The 16998-nt window shown below is 40.6% G+C and overlaps 1 protein-coding gene across 1 annotated transcript; it reads right to left on the bottom strand.

Annotated features, from left to right (window-relative positions):
* Nucleotides 1–59: 59 nt before the first annotated feature.
* LOC103459655 (serine/threonine-protein kinase 38-like) lies at nt 60–15476 on the bottom strand. The gene is made up of 14 exons (XM_008401412.3): nt 14954–15476; nt 7351–7490; nt 6910–6961; nt 6463–6585; nt 5890–5973; nt 5687–5810; nt 5458–5612; nt 5268–5370; nt 5081–5142; nt 4330–4447; nt 4061–4184; nt 3827–3922; nt 3647–3738; nt 60–3345 (listed from the first exon to the last, which is right to left on the bottom strand). The coding sequence occupies exons 2-14, from the start codon at nt 7482–7484 to the stop codon at nt 3221–3223; spliced, it is 1392 nt and encodes a 463-aa protein (XP_008399634.1). The 5' UTR covers nt 7485–7490; nt 14954–15476; the 3' UTR covers nt 60–3220.
* Between the last annotated feature and the right edge of the window lie 1522 nt (nt 15477–16998).

Raw genomic sequence — 16998 nt, 5'->3', positions numbered from 1 at the left:
GCCTGTGCCAAACAAGAACAAAGGAATTTCCCAGAAAAGTAAAGACATCGAAAACTTCCAAGTGTTTAATTATTTTTTATTTTATTATTTCTGAACAGTGTATCAACATAAAAAATAAAAAATAAAACTCGGCAACATGAATGAATATATTAATGAGCACCCCCTTCTCTCCTCTACAGACCTTCCAAGTGTCTACTGCAGTATGTACACATCATAACTCAGTTCTGAGCCGTGGAACCGAGGGATCTTCCTTCAACAGGGAGGGGAATACTGATCATTCACCTTTTATGTTGATTTTGCCATACGATATAGTTGCGTTCATTGTCTCTTGGCGAAACGAAACATGCAGCATTACCCTTTAATAATCTGCCGAAGACTGTTTGTTACTCGGCAGTAAACTGGTTTGGTCCATCGCAAATGAATTGTCTTGCTTGATAAAAAAGAAACATTTTCCTGAACCTCTTACTACCTCGTTGAAGAATCCTTTTATTGAAAGTGACACCGTAGTGGATTTCAAGTCAAGTGTGGCTGTATAAAGTGAAATATAGCACGTATCGCAACTATTCACCCTCCGTTTTTCTTCATGATAAATAAAACAAACACCGTCAATCCTAGCACAAAACAGACATTTGACACTAAACAGTGAGACACATCACCTCACAACACAAAAGGAGATCGTCCACTTCATGAACAATTGTCCCTTTCCTAGTCAGTCTTCAAGTCGCGTCACTATTTTTCCGGAGTTTTCTGGAAGCAGTTTTTGTTTCTGATTTAGACAGATTAGTGGGAAACTTTACCAGATACTGACCAAGAGGTTCGAATTTTCTAATTTGAGATTGTTTGACTGTGTGATATTGCTGGGAACTTGCACCTGATTCGAAGCAAACACCCAATGCAACCTCCAATGTCATCAATTGCCTACACAAAGCACTCATTGTGTCTGGTGACCTTCCACCTCTGTTCCAGATTGTTGGGTGCTCCATCAACTGCCTGGTAAAACTCGCTCTCCCTCCTCCTGAATCCACCGCTCCTTACCAATCACATCATCTACACACCAATTTACGGCATTTTTTTGTGGCTGACTTTAAAAAAAAAGGGCTCGCAAATCTTATTATCCATAAGAGATATCCGCGGACGTCCATAGGATTCTGAACTTTCTGTTTGTTGTTTACATCAGTGGGTGCGATTTCACATAAAACGCAGCCAATTTAAATACAGTGAATGTCTGCAAAAAAGAAAAAGCCAATTTATACATTAAAAAAAAAAAAACACGAGCAGCATAAATAACACAAAAATATACAGATATCTGTTTTTAAAACCCTCATCAGTCCAACATTTTGTAGCATTTTCGAGTGTAGTCGGCCAAGGCATTTGTAGCTCGACAAATAAATTACTTACATAGAAAATGTAAGAAAAGAATTAACACGGGGGTATTACAGAGAAATGATCAGAATGCTGAAGAACTACTTTTCTAGCAGAGGCCTTCAGAAACAGCTAGCATAGGGATTCCTGGGAATCCTCTGTACACTTCCTGATTATACATTTACTCTTAGAACTCTTAGCGGACTTCTAAGAAATATCCCTGCCCGCACACACATTTTGCTTTAGAAGTTTAGATTTAGTAAATGGAAATGGCTTCCTTTTCAAAGGTAGTTTCCCGTTAAGTGCAGAATAAGCGACGGCTACATTCGAACCACGGCACGTGATGATTAGAGTTCTTTGGTAACTCCATAGTCTCCCCTTCTGAGACTCCATGGTTAAAGACTGGCTTTACAGGGGAGTGTTTTGTTCGTTTGCGTGCTTGTGAGAGGGATTTAAAAAAAAAAAAAGTCAAAACGCATCCTACGATGGACATAAAATGAAAAATTAAAAACTCCAAACCTAGAGAGATCACCCTCATGCTGTTTATGACCTACTTTAGTTCCATTTTTACTGCTTAAAGAGTCTCCGGTTTTATTGTCTCGTCCATAAAAACCTCTCTTTGTATCACAACCCTCATAAATCACCTAAAAGACACCAGCTTATATATTTGCTTTTTGTTATACATATAATTCAAGCTGCCCCTTTACTTTTCTCTCAAAATCAATCAGCTTAATGCTAATCTAATCTTAATGAATCCTCTTAATTAATATTTCCTAAACTACAGTGATACATCTAGCTACTTAAAAGGCACTTTTGCATGTTTTGTTGACTTAAGAAGCAAGAGGCTGGGCCTGCGACTCATTAAGTTGACCGTTTTATATCTTAAAAGGACACACAGCTATTTGGCAATGCTTCACACCGACAGATGCTAAGCAGAAGAATTAAAAGTTCCGTCTTGTTGCTTTGCAGGGAGTTACACCATCTAACCTACAGTACGCCAGTGTACCACCTTTAAATAGGAGGATTCCAGCAGGATTTGGGTATAATATTCCTAAAATATTATACCCCCAATGTGATGCTCTTAGTTTTTTGATATCCATCCTCAGATGTTACATAACTTAAACAGAGGACGCTCAATTAAACCCCAAATAAAAGATAAAAAGGTGAAACTCACAAGACATAGACAACTCCAGATGTCTTCAGTCTAGACCGATTGTGAGATTCTGATTAAAAACACTTTAACACCAACGCTGCAACAGCAGGCGACGGCAAACCGAACATCAATATCAAAATCGAAAAACGGAACTTGCTTCAGGTCGGAACTATAAAACTCACTGGAAATCGTGCTGGAATTCTCCGTGCAGCACAGCAGCGTGTGTGCTTCAGTAGTTCTGATTCTCTTCGGTCAACCAGATTTGGATTACAGTGTTGAGAGCTTTTAAGCGGACTTCAGTTTGCAGCTGTGTTAATGTAACCGCCAGTGTATCAACTATCAACGTGAGGATGCAGCAAGCAGGGATTTGTATTCAAGCCCCATCATTCCTGCCGTCAACTTTTAAGCTGGGCATGCAGATATGCTTAATTAGTGTCCTAGTTAAAGAGCTGGCCCGAGAGCTATGGCTAGAGACAGCACATGTGAAATATAAACAACCGAGGTAATGCGGCGACGCTCCGTCGTTTCCCAGCTCCTTCCGGCGGGGCGTTTTCTTGGCGGCAGAGCGGACCTAAATAACTTGTGATGATGGTTACGTTTAGGCTGAGCGACGCGGCACCGGCGTGGCCCGTCAGAACCGGCGGGGGCTCGGCGGCCCGACCCTGTGTCCGTTAAACGTCTCTGTGTTTGCTTCCCTTGAGCCTGTCAGGCCTTTCCTGCCTTCATGTACGTGGGGATGGTGCCTCGCTGAGTCAGGCCCTCGAACCGTTTGTACGTGTAGTTCAGGAACACCCAGTCCTTTGATTTGAAGTCAGGCTCTGTTGCATTGGCTGTTCAAAACACACAGAAAATTGATTCAATCGACTTAGGTGGGCTAGTGATGAAGATCCAATGTTGGAAAGTAGGAGTGATGTCAGTGTTGTATTCTGTAACTTCAACCCCAGATGTCACCAGATTCTTCACACTGTGCCTTTAAGTTCACTTTGTTTTCAGTTAAATAATAGTAATATTTACAACAGAGGTGACCTCGTGCATGTGTGAAGAGAGCAGCTGTAAAACTGAGTTTTACTACTGCATAAACAAAAATAGGCTCTCATAACTGGTCAACATGAGACATTTGATATGACAAACCTGGCTGAAGGATGTCTGATTCAGGGAAGTCGTCAAAGTTTGAAGTGTCATCAATACTTTTGATTTCAATAGAAATGGCTGCCGGTCGCTCCCTGTGGACGGAGACAAGAGGTGGTCCATCTTCTGATAAAAGTTTCATGTAAAGTGAGTCCGTGTTTAGAAAAGCACGTCTGTTTGTACCTGATGTGTTCCCAGTCCACTGACTCAAAGAATGGATGACTCTTGATCTCCTCCACACTCACAGCTCCGATTCTGTTCTCCGCGTCAGTGCAATACCTTCAGTAACACCCAACAGAAAATGAAAAGTGAAAAGCGAAAACAGAACTGAAAACTTATTAAAAAAAAGACAGCACATCCAGTTTCGGGGTCTGATCTTCCAGTGAGACTGGAAGGTAGAAAAGTCAATGTTTGAACCTTAAAATCAAGTCTTTGGCCTTCTCTGAGATGGGGACTTCAGGTGGGAAGACGAGCGTTTCCTTCCAGTTCATGACCTTCCTGTAGGTCTCCTGCGGCGTCTCCGAGCAGAAAGGCGGATAACCTGCCCGAACACGCAACAGACAGAAGAAACGATGGTGACGCCTCAGCACCATCTACAGAGGTTTGAACTCCTACTTAAAGTCGTAGAGCGAGCTCAAACGTAAAGCGTATCAATCCTACAACACCAAGAAGAAGTCTGTTCTTACCGATGAGCATTTCATACATGATGACACCCAGAGACCACCAATCACAGAGCTTGTTGTATCCTGTCTGCATGAAGACTTCAGGAGCGATATAGTCCGGCGTTCCCACGGTGGAATAAGCCTGTAAGTGAGCCGCAACATTCAAAACTTAGCTTTCTAAATGAAAGACATGAAAATCACGTCTAAAGCAGGGAACAGACCGGCCCGACTCACTCCCTTTAAGTTCATCGTATTTATTGAACAGATCAAACTTTTCTTGTTTAACTTAAGTCAGAATTACAAAGATTATTTTTATATGCTAAATGCCTGAAACCTCAGTGAGAACAGATTTTAGAAATGTTTTTGTAACTTTCCTTGAATTAAAAAGTTTTTATTATCTGTGTCATTGGTATTATCGGTCACTTAAAAATGTATGACGTTACAAAGAGAAATTCTAAGAAACAGTTCTGGCCATATTTTCAGGGATTTAGCAAATAGAAAAAAAACCTGGTAATTCTAACTAAACTAAAACAAGAAAAGTTTGATCCAACTTCAGACAGTGAGAAAAACATGTTTGTGTCTTTTTATTCAGTGCATGTAAATATCTGGTTTGAAATGTATAGACAACATGTGAAAGTGGGGTCCATGCTAGGAAGACAGCAATTTTAAATCAACTCTATCTGGAAAAGAACTGATCAAATTTGTCATTTGCACATGATGAGTGCATGAAAACACCAAAACTACACATCAGCTTCAGTCTAAAAAGGATCCGTACCAGCTGTCTCCTGTTCTTCTTCCAGGTTTCTGCTTTCCTCTTTGAGTTCATGTTCTGGAAAGCTGGGGGAAAAACAAGGAACAAAGAAGAGAAGCATTGCACAAAACAAAATAGAACAATCTCAAATATATGTTGCTGCTTTTATTGATATTTGGTTCAGTCTACTTATGACAGATATGCGGCTCACAGAAATCACTGGGTGGGTTGTGCGTCAGGTTCCTGTAAAACTCCGTGCGATGAGCCTTCTTCAGTCCGGTGCACAGCCCAAAGTCAGACAACTTCACGTGACCCTGGAAGCAAACGGACATTCAGTGACACCACGAGCCTCAAACTGTACGACTCTGGAGTCGTTTGAGGGTCATGCGTTTGGTTCTGACCCTGGAGTCCAGTAGCAGGTTGTCAGGTTTGATGTCTCTGTGGATGAAGCCCAGCTGGTGGATGGAGTCGATGGCAAGGACCGTCTCTGCGATGTAGAATTGCGTGGCCTCTTCCGACAGGGTGTCCTTCTTCATGAGCAGCGTCATCATGTCGCCTGGCAACAGAAGGGCAGGAGATGTTTCTCGCTTATCGAACATCATAGGATGCTGTGTAGGAGAGGGTAAGCACCTCCAGGCAGGAACTCCATAATGAGGTAGAGGTTCCTCTTGTCCTGGAAGCTGTAGAACATCTTGACCACCCAGGCGCTGTCCGCCTCCACCAGAATGTCCCTCTCTGCGCGGATATGAGCCACCTGCAGGGGGAGCCGACCATGAACTTGAGAACACAGCAGGATGTAATCTTGCATTTAGAATGGCAGAACAAGGAGTCACCTGCTCTTTCTCCAGCATGTCTGCTTTCCTCAGGATCTTCATGGCATAAATGTGTCCTGTGTCCTTCTTCTGCACCAAACGGACCTAGACGAAGAGAAAGGTCTCGTTTTATTTAAACGTATCAATCAGTTATCCAAGTTTATTGAGGAAAAAAACCAAACACATCATGTATTCAATAGCTGTGAAAACCAATAGCAGACATTGTTTTTGATGATGTCAAGTCACTTGATCACTTGACATCCTCAAGTGCCATCTTGTTTCTCAATTGTTGACTGTATGATGTTTTCATGACTTTATTTTTGTGTTTTTATGATGTTAAAAAGCGATTTGAACTGCCTTGTTGCTGAAATGTGCTATACAAATAAACTTGATTATTTCATTGATAGATATTGAATAAGAGGTGTCCTAGGATTGAGCCTTGGGGTACACCATATGTGACTTCTGTCCGCTTTGATGAAAAGTTATCTACTGAAACAAGGAAATCCCTGTTCTTTATGCAAGATTCGCACCAATTGAACGAACTGGACTTTTAGTTTCACTGAACCATTTCTGGACTAAAAATACATGGCCTACCTCTCCGAAAGCTCCCCTTCCGATAACCTTTAGAGACTCGAAGTCGTCCAAGCCGAGCCGCGTCCTCTTCAGACGCAGGAACTCCGTCTCCTTTCGGGCGTGCTGCGAGCGCCGCATCACTTTCTGCAATGGTACAGAGACGCCGAGTTGCCTGAGTGGCTTCAAAAATTTACATTTTGGGTTTCTGAGGTGATTTTGTGTTTGTACAGTGCCTAATTAAAGTATTCCAGCTCCTAGGACATCTTTACTATCTATTCAGTTCATCTACAGCTGAATTTATGTAAAATGTAGGAAAGCAGTTTAGAAGGCTGAATGTATTAAGTTTGTATTTGTGGAAAAAATACAAATCCTGAGCTATTATAAGTTGGAATATCACATAAAATCCCAATAAATCTATTGAAATTTGTGGATCTAATATAAAAGAACATGAAAAAGTTGGATTTGTACCTCCTCATCAGGCAAACCCTCCTCTTCCATGGCCTTCTCTAGCTTCTTCTGCCTAAAATGAGGAAGACGCCACAAAAAACAGGTCATTCAGAGCATAAAACTCACAGTAAACATACATTATAAAACATCTCCAGTTTCTAGTTTCCTCCAAATAAGCCTGTGGATGTAATTGTTGGAGTGGAAGCTACCAGAGAGCGATTTATACAACAAAGGAGGTGTAGGGTGTTGGTGTAAACAGAGACTCGGGTGTCTCCTACAGGAGTTCCCTGAGCAACAGGTCAACCCTCAGGTAACAGGAGAGTGACTGGCGTTTGTTTTGTTCACACCGTCTCGGGGACGGTTGCGAGCCCGAGCGGTGAAACTCAACGCTGTAAACAACAGCTCCGTTTAGCCTCGGCGACTCTCCCGTCAGCCGCTTGGAAGCCTCGTCCGGGGGTTTACCTCATCTCCCGCTCCTCGTGCTGCGTGAGGAGGGTGCTGTAGAAGTTCTCCAATGTCAGCTTGGCCACGGTCACCCTCTCCCGGGTGTGGTTGCTCATGGGAAGGGCAGCTGCCGTCCCTCCCGTCATGGCCATGCTATCCTGGTGGACAACAAAAACACAAACAGATGAGTTGAGGAGGAAGCAGGTTTTGAGTTCTGGCAGGTTACCACGAGAACGGGTCAGGGCACTTGCGTGTGAGATTTGGAGCACGGGATTACAGCGTAGATCTGATTTGTTTTGCTGAAATGCTTTTTTTTTTTTGCATGACTGTTCATACTGCTAGTTAAATACGCAGAAGAAGAACATTGATGTCACACGACATTGCATTGTTTACGGAAGTGATAGTAAATGGAACAGTTCATGGATTGATTTAAAATTTTATTCAGCAGTGGGAGCCAACAGTATTGTCCCACGATCAAAACAAGATGAAGCAAGCTGATAAAAAGAAAGTAAAACTAATATCAATGGCCGTTTGTGGAGAACTTACAGCAATTTCTGTATTCAGAGCCAAGAGTGGTGGGATTGTGATGAGATGCGCTTCACTGGCACAGACTTCTGTCAGAATTTCATAACCATAACTTTCTGAATTATGACGCACGACATAAAAGCCAGATAAAATGCGACATGACCGTTTTTCAGATTCTATCTCGTATCTTGCTAAGATATTCCAGTGAGCCATGAAATAGAAAGTCACATGCTGGATGACTCACGGCCCATGAGGTTTTATTTCAGGAGCGCACATTTAGAGGTTTGAATAGAGTGGACTCTTTCAACTTTAATGGTTTTTGTTTAAACCAGGCAGGTCCAAAAGGAAAAAGGAAAACCCGGCAACACATTTGACAACCAAATGATTCCCATTCCCCTTCAAATACAGGGAGAAAGTGTTTGCTTCTCACAGGCGGTATCAGTTTTAAATGATAAAATCACCTGAGTATTGAGGAAAGAATGGTGGACAAACCATGAACAGACATGCTAATCAAAAAGATCTTGATGACACTATTGGGAAAACATCCTGTTGACTAGAGTATAAAGAGGATGGTGGAATCATAATGTGGCCAGCTGATAAATCAGTCAGATTTTCCATGAGAAACTGATCTTATTCACAGATCTTATCTGGCTAACATCAGCATCAGCAGGTCAGATTTTTTTGAAATATCAATGAAAAGGAAAATTGCAACCGGTACAGCCCTGCTCTGAGATAGTTACCAGTCACCATGATAAATTGTTGCAGAAATTATTGCGATAATAATATTGTTAGCTTGAGACCATTTTCAAATATTGTGTTGATAATGGCATAATAGTGCAAGTTTGCCCTCTCAAAGACAAATGCAGAACAGGACGACATCTGAAACATTAAAAAAATAAAATATAGCCAAAAGCAATAGAAAAAACTAAACTAGCCTTAAAAAAGAATCATAAGAATCATCAGAATTTAAATTGAGCTCATTTTTTTTGCTGCAGTAAAAAAAAAAAAAAAAATCATCATTAATAATCGGTATTTTGCATTATTTTTGCAGCAGCATAAATAATTGTTGCTTTTCTATTTTACATAAATTAAAACCCAACTCCAAGACTACAAGACTGCTTAAAAGACAAACTAAGGAAATAAGTTGAATTTTCCTCCTCTTTAAGGAGCTGAATATTGATGAGGGCAGATTATGCAAACGTTACGTAAGAGAGGGAAAAAGGGACGAGGGTGGAAGTGCATATCACTAAAACATTTGGCGGCGCGCCATCAGAAAGGCATGAATGGGTTAGATTAGCTCACAAAGACATTAAACAAGCCCTGCAGGACGGAGATAGGAGCCGTGTTTCGTCTATTCCCCCGGCCCTTTTCCCGTTTCGGCCCCGACGGTCCCACGACAACAGGACACTTCCTGACTTCTGAGGGAAAAATCTCTGAATAACTGCTGCAAAGTCCCTGATTTGGAAGGGAAAAATGGGCCGAGGGTTCATTGAGGTTTGTCAACCTGGGTTACTGTAAGAAAGAAGCACAGCCCAACACTTCTTCTTCCTTGGTTTGGGTTGTCAGTATACAAGAAGAACTAAAATCCTGCCGGTTTGATTGGATGCTGGTGACTGAGGGAGGTGAGTGGAAGAGTAGAGGCCTCTGAGGGGAGTGGAGCGATGAGGCCCGCATCTAATGCACAGCAGAGGGGACAGAGCTGGCAGGAAAGGTGCTAAATGCAACCATTTAGGGTCCGACAAGGAAGCTGTGGCCGTAACAGCCGGTTCTAGGCTTTTCTCTGCTGTCTGGCTAAGTCATGAAAAAAAATATTTATTACATCCTTTTTTGAAAGAGTAAGCCCATTATCCAATTATGACACCCTTTCTTTTCCTTTCAAGATAAATGTGTTTACATTTTCTAAATATAACAAAAATATTACAAATTGCTTACTTTGTAACAAATGCTGTTGTATTTGGAGCTGAATAATTTTCAGTTTGGCCAATCAGTTTGGTAAGAAACTGAATAATCTGATATTTTACCAGTCATGACACCGGCTTTGATGAGAGACGATGCCTGTTTCCATCTGTTGATTGGGAATGAAGAATGTGTCATCAACACATCAACGGGGGGCGATACGCAATACCCAAACAGAGAGTAGAAGCAAGATGGCGGATGTCCTCCTTGCCTCTGCAGCCCCTGTTCGCAATCATGCTCATTGTTTTTTTTCCAGAAAATGTACTTTCTTTTCCATTTTCTTCCGCTTCATCCGGGGTCGGGTCACGGGGGCAGCAGCTTCAGAAGGGAGGCCCAGACTTCCCTCTCCCCAACCACTTGTTCCAGCTCCTCTGGGGGAACCCCAAGGCGTTCCCAGGCCAGCCGAGAGACATAGTCCCTCCAGCATGTCCTGGGTCTTCCCTGGTTCCTCCTCCCGGTGGGACGTGCTCTTTTGAACAGATAATATTAAATATAAGCTTACTGTTTCTTTATCTTCAGTTTGGTGAAGATTTTTCAGGTGATAACGCACAACACAGCTTCAAAGCCACGGGTTCCGAAGTGGTGGAAAAGTGACAATTTTGTGGGGGGTAAGGTGAAGGACAGAGATGGAAGGAGCTATTTGTAAACAAACTATTTTTTCTAGGACATGTGGTCAAGTGAGAGCAAGACTTTAAGCAAATAACAGGAAGGCTCAATGGCGTACTCTTATCAGTTTGGGAGCTTTACCCAAATCTAAGTTATAGTTAGGATCTTTTTTTCTTTGTGAAAACAGAAAAAAGGCCTGTACATAGTTGGACTTTTGACAAACTGGGGTTACAAAATGTATTTACTGCCAAGTCAGTAGGAACCTGAGTCATTTATATTTTTATTAAATATCAGATATTATTTTTAACATTACACGTTATAACTACGAGTATCAATATGAATAACTACTCTTAGACGAATCAGCTTTCTTTCTGGAAACAACCCAGAACCGCAGGTTGAGACTTAAAAGCCTTCAGACCAGTTAAATATTATTTTACTACACTGCTAATATTATACTTAGAAATCAATGTACTGAATATGATACTTAAAATCATCCTTGCATGACTACAGATGTAAAGGTGGAATTAGTACTGTGTATCAACTTTTGCCAAAGTTATATAATCCCTTATAGTGGAACTAATACTGAAAGAAACTGGGTCCACCACATAAATAAATAAGTAAATAGTGTCAAGATAAAAAAATATTTAATAAAATTAAAAACACAGGCTATTAGAGACTGCATTTTAGCTGGATTTCTGGGGGTATTTTTCCCAAACAAATCAGACAGCTAGAGTTTAAATATTGCAAATTGTGAACTCCTCTGCATCAGAAGCCATGACAGTGGGAACATTTCACCCCAGACCCGTTTTTCCACGAGTCCGCCGCCGACACAGTTTACGGTTTTTCCTCATTAAGTGGATCCTGGCTGCGCGCGCCAAATAAACGCAGCTAGTGCGAGCGCATGCAGTGACGTTTGGGAAAACCTTATGGCTTCTTTCCACTGAGGAGAAGCGGACCGAGTACGTACCTTCTTCTCATTCAGGTTAGCGGAGCGGCTTGCGTTTCAGACTGACATCATGAGGAAAGTGTAACCGACTGGCTGTGGCATGACAGATTTTCCAGGCCGGGTTATGGGTTTATTTGGAAGTAATGCACTGCGTAATGTATGCTAACTTCCTATGCAGACAGTGTGTCTCTAGAAGGAGGGCTACCGGTTTTTGCAGCCCTATGAATTCTGGTAACTCGTTGCAGGAGGAAAATTCATTAATGGGATCAATATCATTCTGCTTATTAAAGAAATATGATACTCTTTGCTGCAGCTTGTTTAATTTCCACTGTTTACTCTTGGTCTGAGCGTTGTTTGTTTGGTGAAAACGGCCGTGGCTCTTACCTGCCACGTGTAAGTACGGGTAAAACTTGATTATTGCATGTACTGTATGAGTGGAATTACATTTAAACTGAATGACTTGAGCAAAATACAATGGTTATTATGGAATTTGGACCAATTCCTCCTGAAAGAACTGGTGTAAAGTAGTCAAGTCCACTAGCTCAAACACATTGCTTTCAGGCCAATGGGGTTATAGCAGTTTTGGATTTTTTTAAAAATAGTTTAGTTTTATTTCATTGTGACTTTTTGTTTGTCTTATTCAGTAAGTTTTAATTAGTCTTTACAGTCGGTTTGATAGTTTTTGTTAGTTGTTAGTAAAATATTCTTTAGTTTTCATTATTTATACTTGGAGTTTAAGTTTTTTTATACTTCGGTTCATTTTTAGGTGCAGAATTCAAAAGGTCAAAGCATTGTGTTGTGATCGTGTTTACGTCGATCCGCTTTTAGGACAAAATGTGTCCAAGTCTTCAGCCGTTGTCTCGATTTTTCCAGAAAATGCTCTTTCCTCATGATACAACCTAATTGGTGAAGTGCACCAGTTCCTCCCGCAGCAAACCAAACCAAACCAAACCAAACCAAACCAAACCACGTGTTCTCAGGCTTGCACTCTTGCCCTGTTTTCCTTCAGTCGGTGAGGTCCGATATTTCTGGTTTAGTTTTCACTGTGCAACTTCTACATTCAGGTATCTAGAGGGATCTATTTATCCACCAAAACCTTCACAATACATTCAATACATGATGTTAGAAATTTTAATTTTAATACATTTACTTTCACATACAAGACCATGACGTGTGTTTATGGTAACAAAAACCTTTGTTTCTCTCCTTTACAGAAGTCCTCCATTTTTGATGTTTTCATTTCAACTGATAACAATAATGTAACAAAAACAACACGGGCAGGTCCAGGTCAGATTGGCTTTTAGTTATGATTCAACTGTAAACAGCGGCTGCACACATTTTCTTGGGTGTTCTGTTTAGCTCCGCTGACGTGCCATGATGATGTTTAAATGATTCGCTCATCTAAACTTCGTTCCTGAGAAAGTTGCTCACGAACTTTCTCAGCTTTTTTGAATGCATCGCAAATATATTTTCGAGACGCATACGAAGAAGCAAGACACACAGGTGGCAATATGGACGACCTGGGTCCAGCAGAATGTAGAAAATGAACCAACTGTAAGCTAGTTGCACTCCAGCTGAGCTGCACGGACTGAATTTGGCTTGAAGTTAACCAGATCCACCCTGTAGCTAAACAAACAAGGCTGCACCACTCAGGCAATAACAAGGAAGGCATTATGAATGCAAGCAGACTGTTTAGAAGCTCAAGCATGCAAGCTTGAAGCAGCCCATTAAAAGTAAAAACAACAAGAGCGTCCAGCGGAGCAGGGAGGGTACAGCATTACTGCTCTGACGGAACAGTTCCATTTATTCAAGATGGCAACAAGACGGTTGTTCTGGTTACTCTGCAGAACCCCAGCAGTCCCACAGATTCAAAAGTATTCCCCCTGTAACAAGTGCTGACACTCGGGGAATTATTTAGTGCAACAGCGTTTTGACAGGATTTTAAAAAGCTTCTTCAAAACGCTGAGATCCACCAGCTTACAGGTAACCAGCTGAATCTAATTCACAGCAGTTTCTCCCCTTCCCCAAAAAATCCTACAACAAAACAAACAAAAAGGCCTTTATCCTTGTAAAACCCGGATTTCTCAGAATGTGTAAAATTCTCTAGTCAGACGCGCTCCACCCTTACAGCACTGTTTTCCGTCTTGAATGAGGCGACTCATTTGTGACGCCACTGAAAACTCACACGAGCAAAAACTCCCAAAACACCCAAACAAGAAAATGATCATCAGTCAGACTTGCTTCATGCAACCCAACCTACTGCTGTCTGAAAAAGGAGTCCTTAATCATTTAATAAAACAATAATTATTAGGCTTATGCTCAGGAATGACAACTTTGTAATTCATCCAAAACAAAAGCAACAGGAAATATTTCAGATTCTAAGCAAGTTGAACAACAAACATATCTGGTACATTTTGAATGTGTTGCACAGTTGCTTTAATTCAAATGATGCGTGTTTTAAGTTTGCGTTTGTAGATTTTGAGCTGCAGAGAGAATTGCATTAATGCACCTGACCAGGTTTTGGTTTAGCAGATGGTTCTGCAACTCCTCAGAACAACGCCACCCTGACAACGCTCTGCTGCTGTCTGTGTTCTTTATACATTAGACACAAAAATGTGTTTGTGTTACGTTTTTTTATTAATCTTGATCTTTAACTATAAAATATTTGCATGTGGAGTTCCTCAAGGTTTTGTTATCGGGTTACTTTTATTTAGGGATGAGCCGGCTGCCAAAATCAACATGTGCACAAGTTAACCAAAAAAAAAAAAGAAAACAAACAAACAAACAAAAAAAACTGTTGTAAATCAACAACATTTTCTAATTGTTCCTGTCAGCCACAGTTGTTTCCCTTAAAAACAACGATTGTTATCTTAAATAACTGTAATAATCAATATGCTGTATTATTTTAGCTGGAGTAGAACTGATTTGCTTTTGTTTTAAATAAAATATATCTTTTAGCTTTTACTTTTTTGTACTTAACGTTGTATTGCAAAGTCGTGGTATTTTAACTGAGAAAATGACTCAGGCCCTTGTGTACAACATTTTGCAGCACCTTATCAAAATCATCCTGTCTTGAGATACAACTGCATTTGCGTGCATCTAGTTATTTACATCCATAAATACACATGTAGATCAAAGGTCCTCAAGGCTCCGCTCTCGGGTCACTTTTTATGTAATATCCACACAAACTCAGACTGCATAAGATTACAACATCTCATGCTATATGCTGATGATACAAGTTCCTATTCGAGTACCCTCATGACCACAGTGTTTTACAGTGTCTGACTTAATGTATCTATAATATAAATGAGTGCATCAGGCGTAATGTTATAAAGCAGTCATTGTTATTGCTTAACTAATCTACCAGCTTCTTAAAACTAGAATTAAAGCTATTCTTTTTGGATTCTGTTAAATTTTTTTTCTTGTATTTTCAATTTTATTTTGTTTTCAGAGGCATTCGAAATTTCTTTGACGTCAAAATAAACTTGCCCTTACCCTATATAGGTTCTATTACAAATAAGCACTGATAAGACAGTATTAACATGCTGTATTTTACATTTCCCATGCATTTTATTGTATTTTACCTACCTCCGTGTCCTGCTCCAGAGTCAATTATTGGCGTGCCGCCAGCACACAGCAATATAAGGGAAAAAATATGTAAAATAATCCGGTCTGTGCCTAATAAATAGGCAGTTTCAGGCTGGAGGAACCAGTTAATATTGGCTATCCGTCAGATACCTATGAGGATGAACAGTAAACATCACCGGTATCAACGCCAAAATCATAACAAAGCTCTTCTGTCGCTGGCAGCAACCTAACCTAAAATTATTAGAAAATATTTAACCGTCTTTAGCTGTCCACCCGGCCCCCCAAAAATATCACCAGTCTTCCCGTTTCAGTCGCTACAGAACATAAAATAAAGACCGCTGCTTCCTGAGCTCGTCGGGCTCATCAGACGCTCTGGGCTGACAACGCAAACACGTCGACATGAAAAACGTGAGTGTCGGCCAATCAGCGGCGTCCGAAACGCGACTTCTTTTCCTCTAGCCAATCACGACGCGGATACAACGTAGAGGAGCAGGTGCTTCAACCAATGAGAGGGCCTCTGCCGTCACACAACGGACGCAGGTCTATTCGGCTAGCAGGCTCTCCTCTCGGCAGCTATGAAGAATATACTGTACTACCTCCAGTTGTGAGCGTTGTTACATCATTTTGGGGGCTGTGGTTTGTGCGGACCTCGGCTAAAAATAGCTAATGTGGCGTCACTGTGTTAAAGTTAAATACATAATTAAAAAAGGGCTCGTTTTTCCATCTTACAGTGCTGAAAAGAAAGTATTTTCCACCTAATATATAATTTCACTGTTTGCTTTGAGGATATCTCACATCCTCTAGCTATTTGAAAAACTATCAGATAAAATAATTCAAGTAAATATATATTTTTTAAAGTTTTGAAATTATTATTTTCACCTATGAAGCAAAATAACCCAATCTGATCCTATGTGAAAAAGTAACTCTCCTTTGTTAAGTCAGGTATGACATTTGATTGACCTACATATGTTTTTCATTTACATTTTGTTAGCTGTATCCCGGCCTTATTAATGCTGGATCTGTAGAATGAAGAAATCATTTAAATAGAATATGTCTGACAACATATGGAATAGGCTAAAAAGGCAACACATTGTTCCTGAAGCTAAAGATCTAGACGTCTGGAAAGAGTTTCAAAGACATTTTTTCTAAGTTTTGGAACTCGAGTCAACAACAATGAGAGTCATCAACCACAAATGGAGAAAATGTGGAACGGTTGTGAACCTTCCCACCGCAGACCAGCCTACCTAAATTAAAGCAAGATTGCATCAACTACTCACCCAGTTAGTCAAAAAAAAAAAAAAAAAACACACACACACACACACACACACACAAAAACAACTAAATGCCAAGAAAATGCCTGATGATTTCTTGGCAAATCCAAAGACTTTCGGGAAAATATTCCGTGGATTTAGCTTGGGGCTTAATTGAAAAACAAATGACAGTTTGAGTAGCTCTTTTTTCACAAAATCAATTAAATTGTAGTTGGAAAGCTTGCTTTCCGTTTTTAGAATCTGTCTGATGTATGAATAAAATATGAGTGACAAAGCATTTTTTTCATGGCACTGCAAATGACACGGCAAATTAAGATTAGGGATTGATTATACATGTGTGACTGTTACCGTTTACTGATGCAAAAAGTAAGGCAGTTATAGCAGATGGAGGTTTTGTGTACATTAACCTGAGCAATAAAACCATAAACCACGATAAGACTCCACGACTTTCATTATGAGAAAACCTTCGGAGAACTTTCACACTTCCATCTACAAATGTGTTCATTGTTTTAAACGAGGTAATAAAAATTAGGCCTTCAGTTTAAGTCAAAGTGCAAAGCAGAAAGCCAGTTGGAAACCAGCCTACTTCCTCTAAAGGTCCAACGGGAGCGCAGCCACTGTATCAAGGTTGTTTCGATGTTTCCTTGTAAAAAAAAAAAAATCACTTTAGGGCAGATGTGCACGGAGCAAAAAAAGATGGACCTGATTAGTCCTGGGAATCACAGATAAACACAGACGTATCACTAACTACCCAGTTCTGTTGACCCAAACAAA

The sequence above is a fragment of the Poecilia reticulata genome, chromosome 23 (genome assembly GCF_904066995.2).
Source record: "Poecilia reticulata chromosome 23, P_reticulata-male-v2, whole genome shotgun sequence".
NCBI lineage: Eukaryota > Metazoa > Chordata > Actinopteri > Cyprinodontiformes > Poeciliidae > Poecilia > Poecilia reticulata.
Note: the sequence above shows the minus strand (reverse complement) of the source record. Positions and strands in the feature narration are given on the sequence as shown.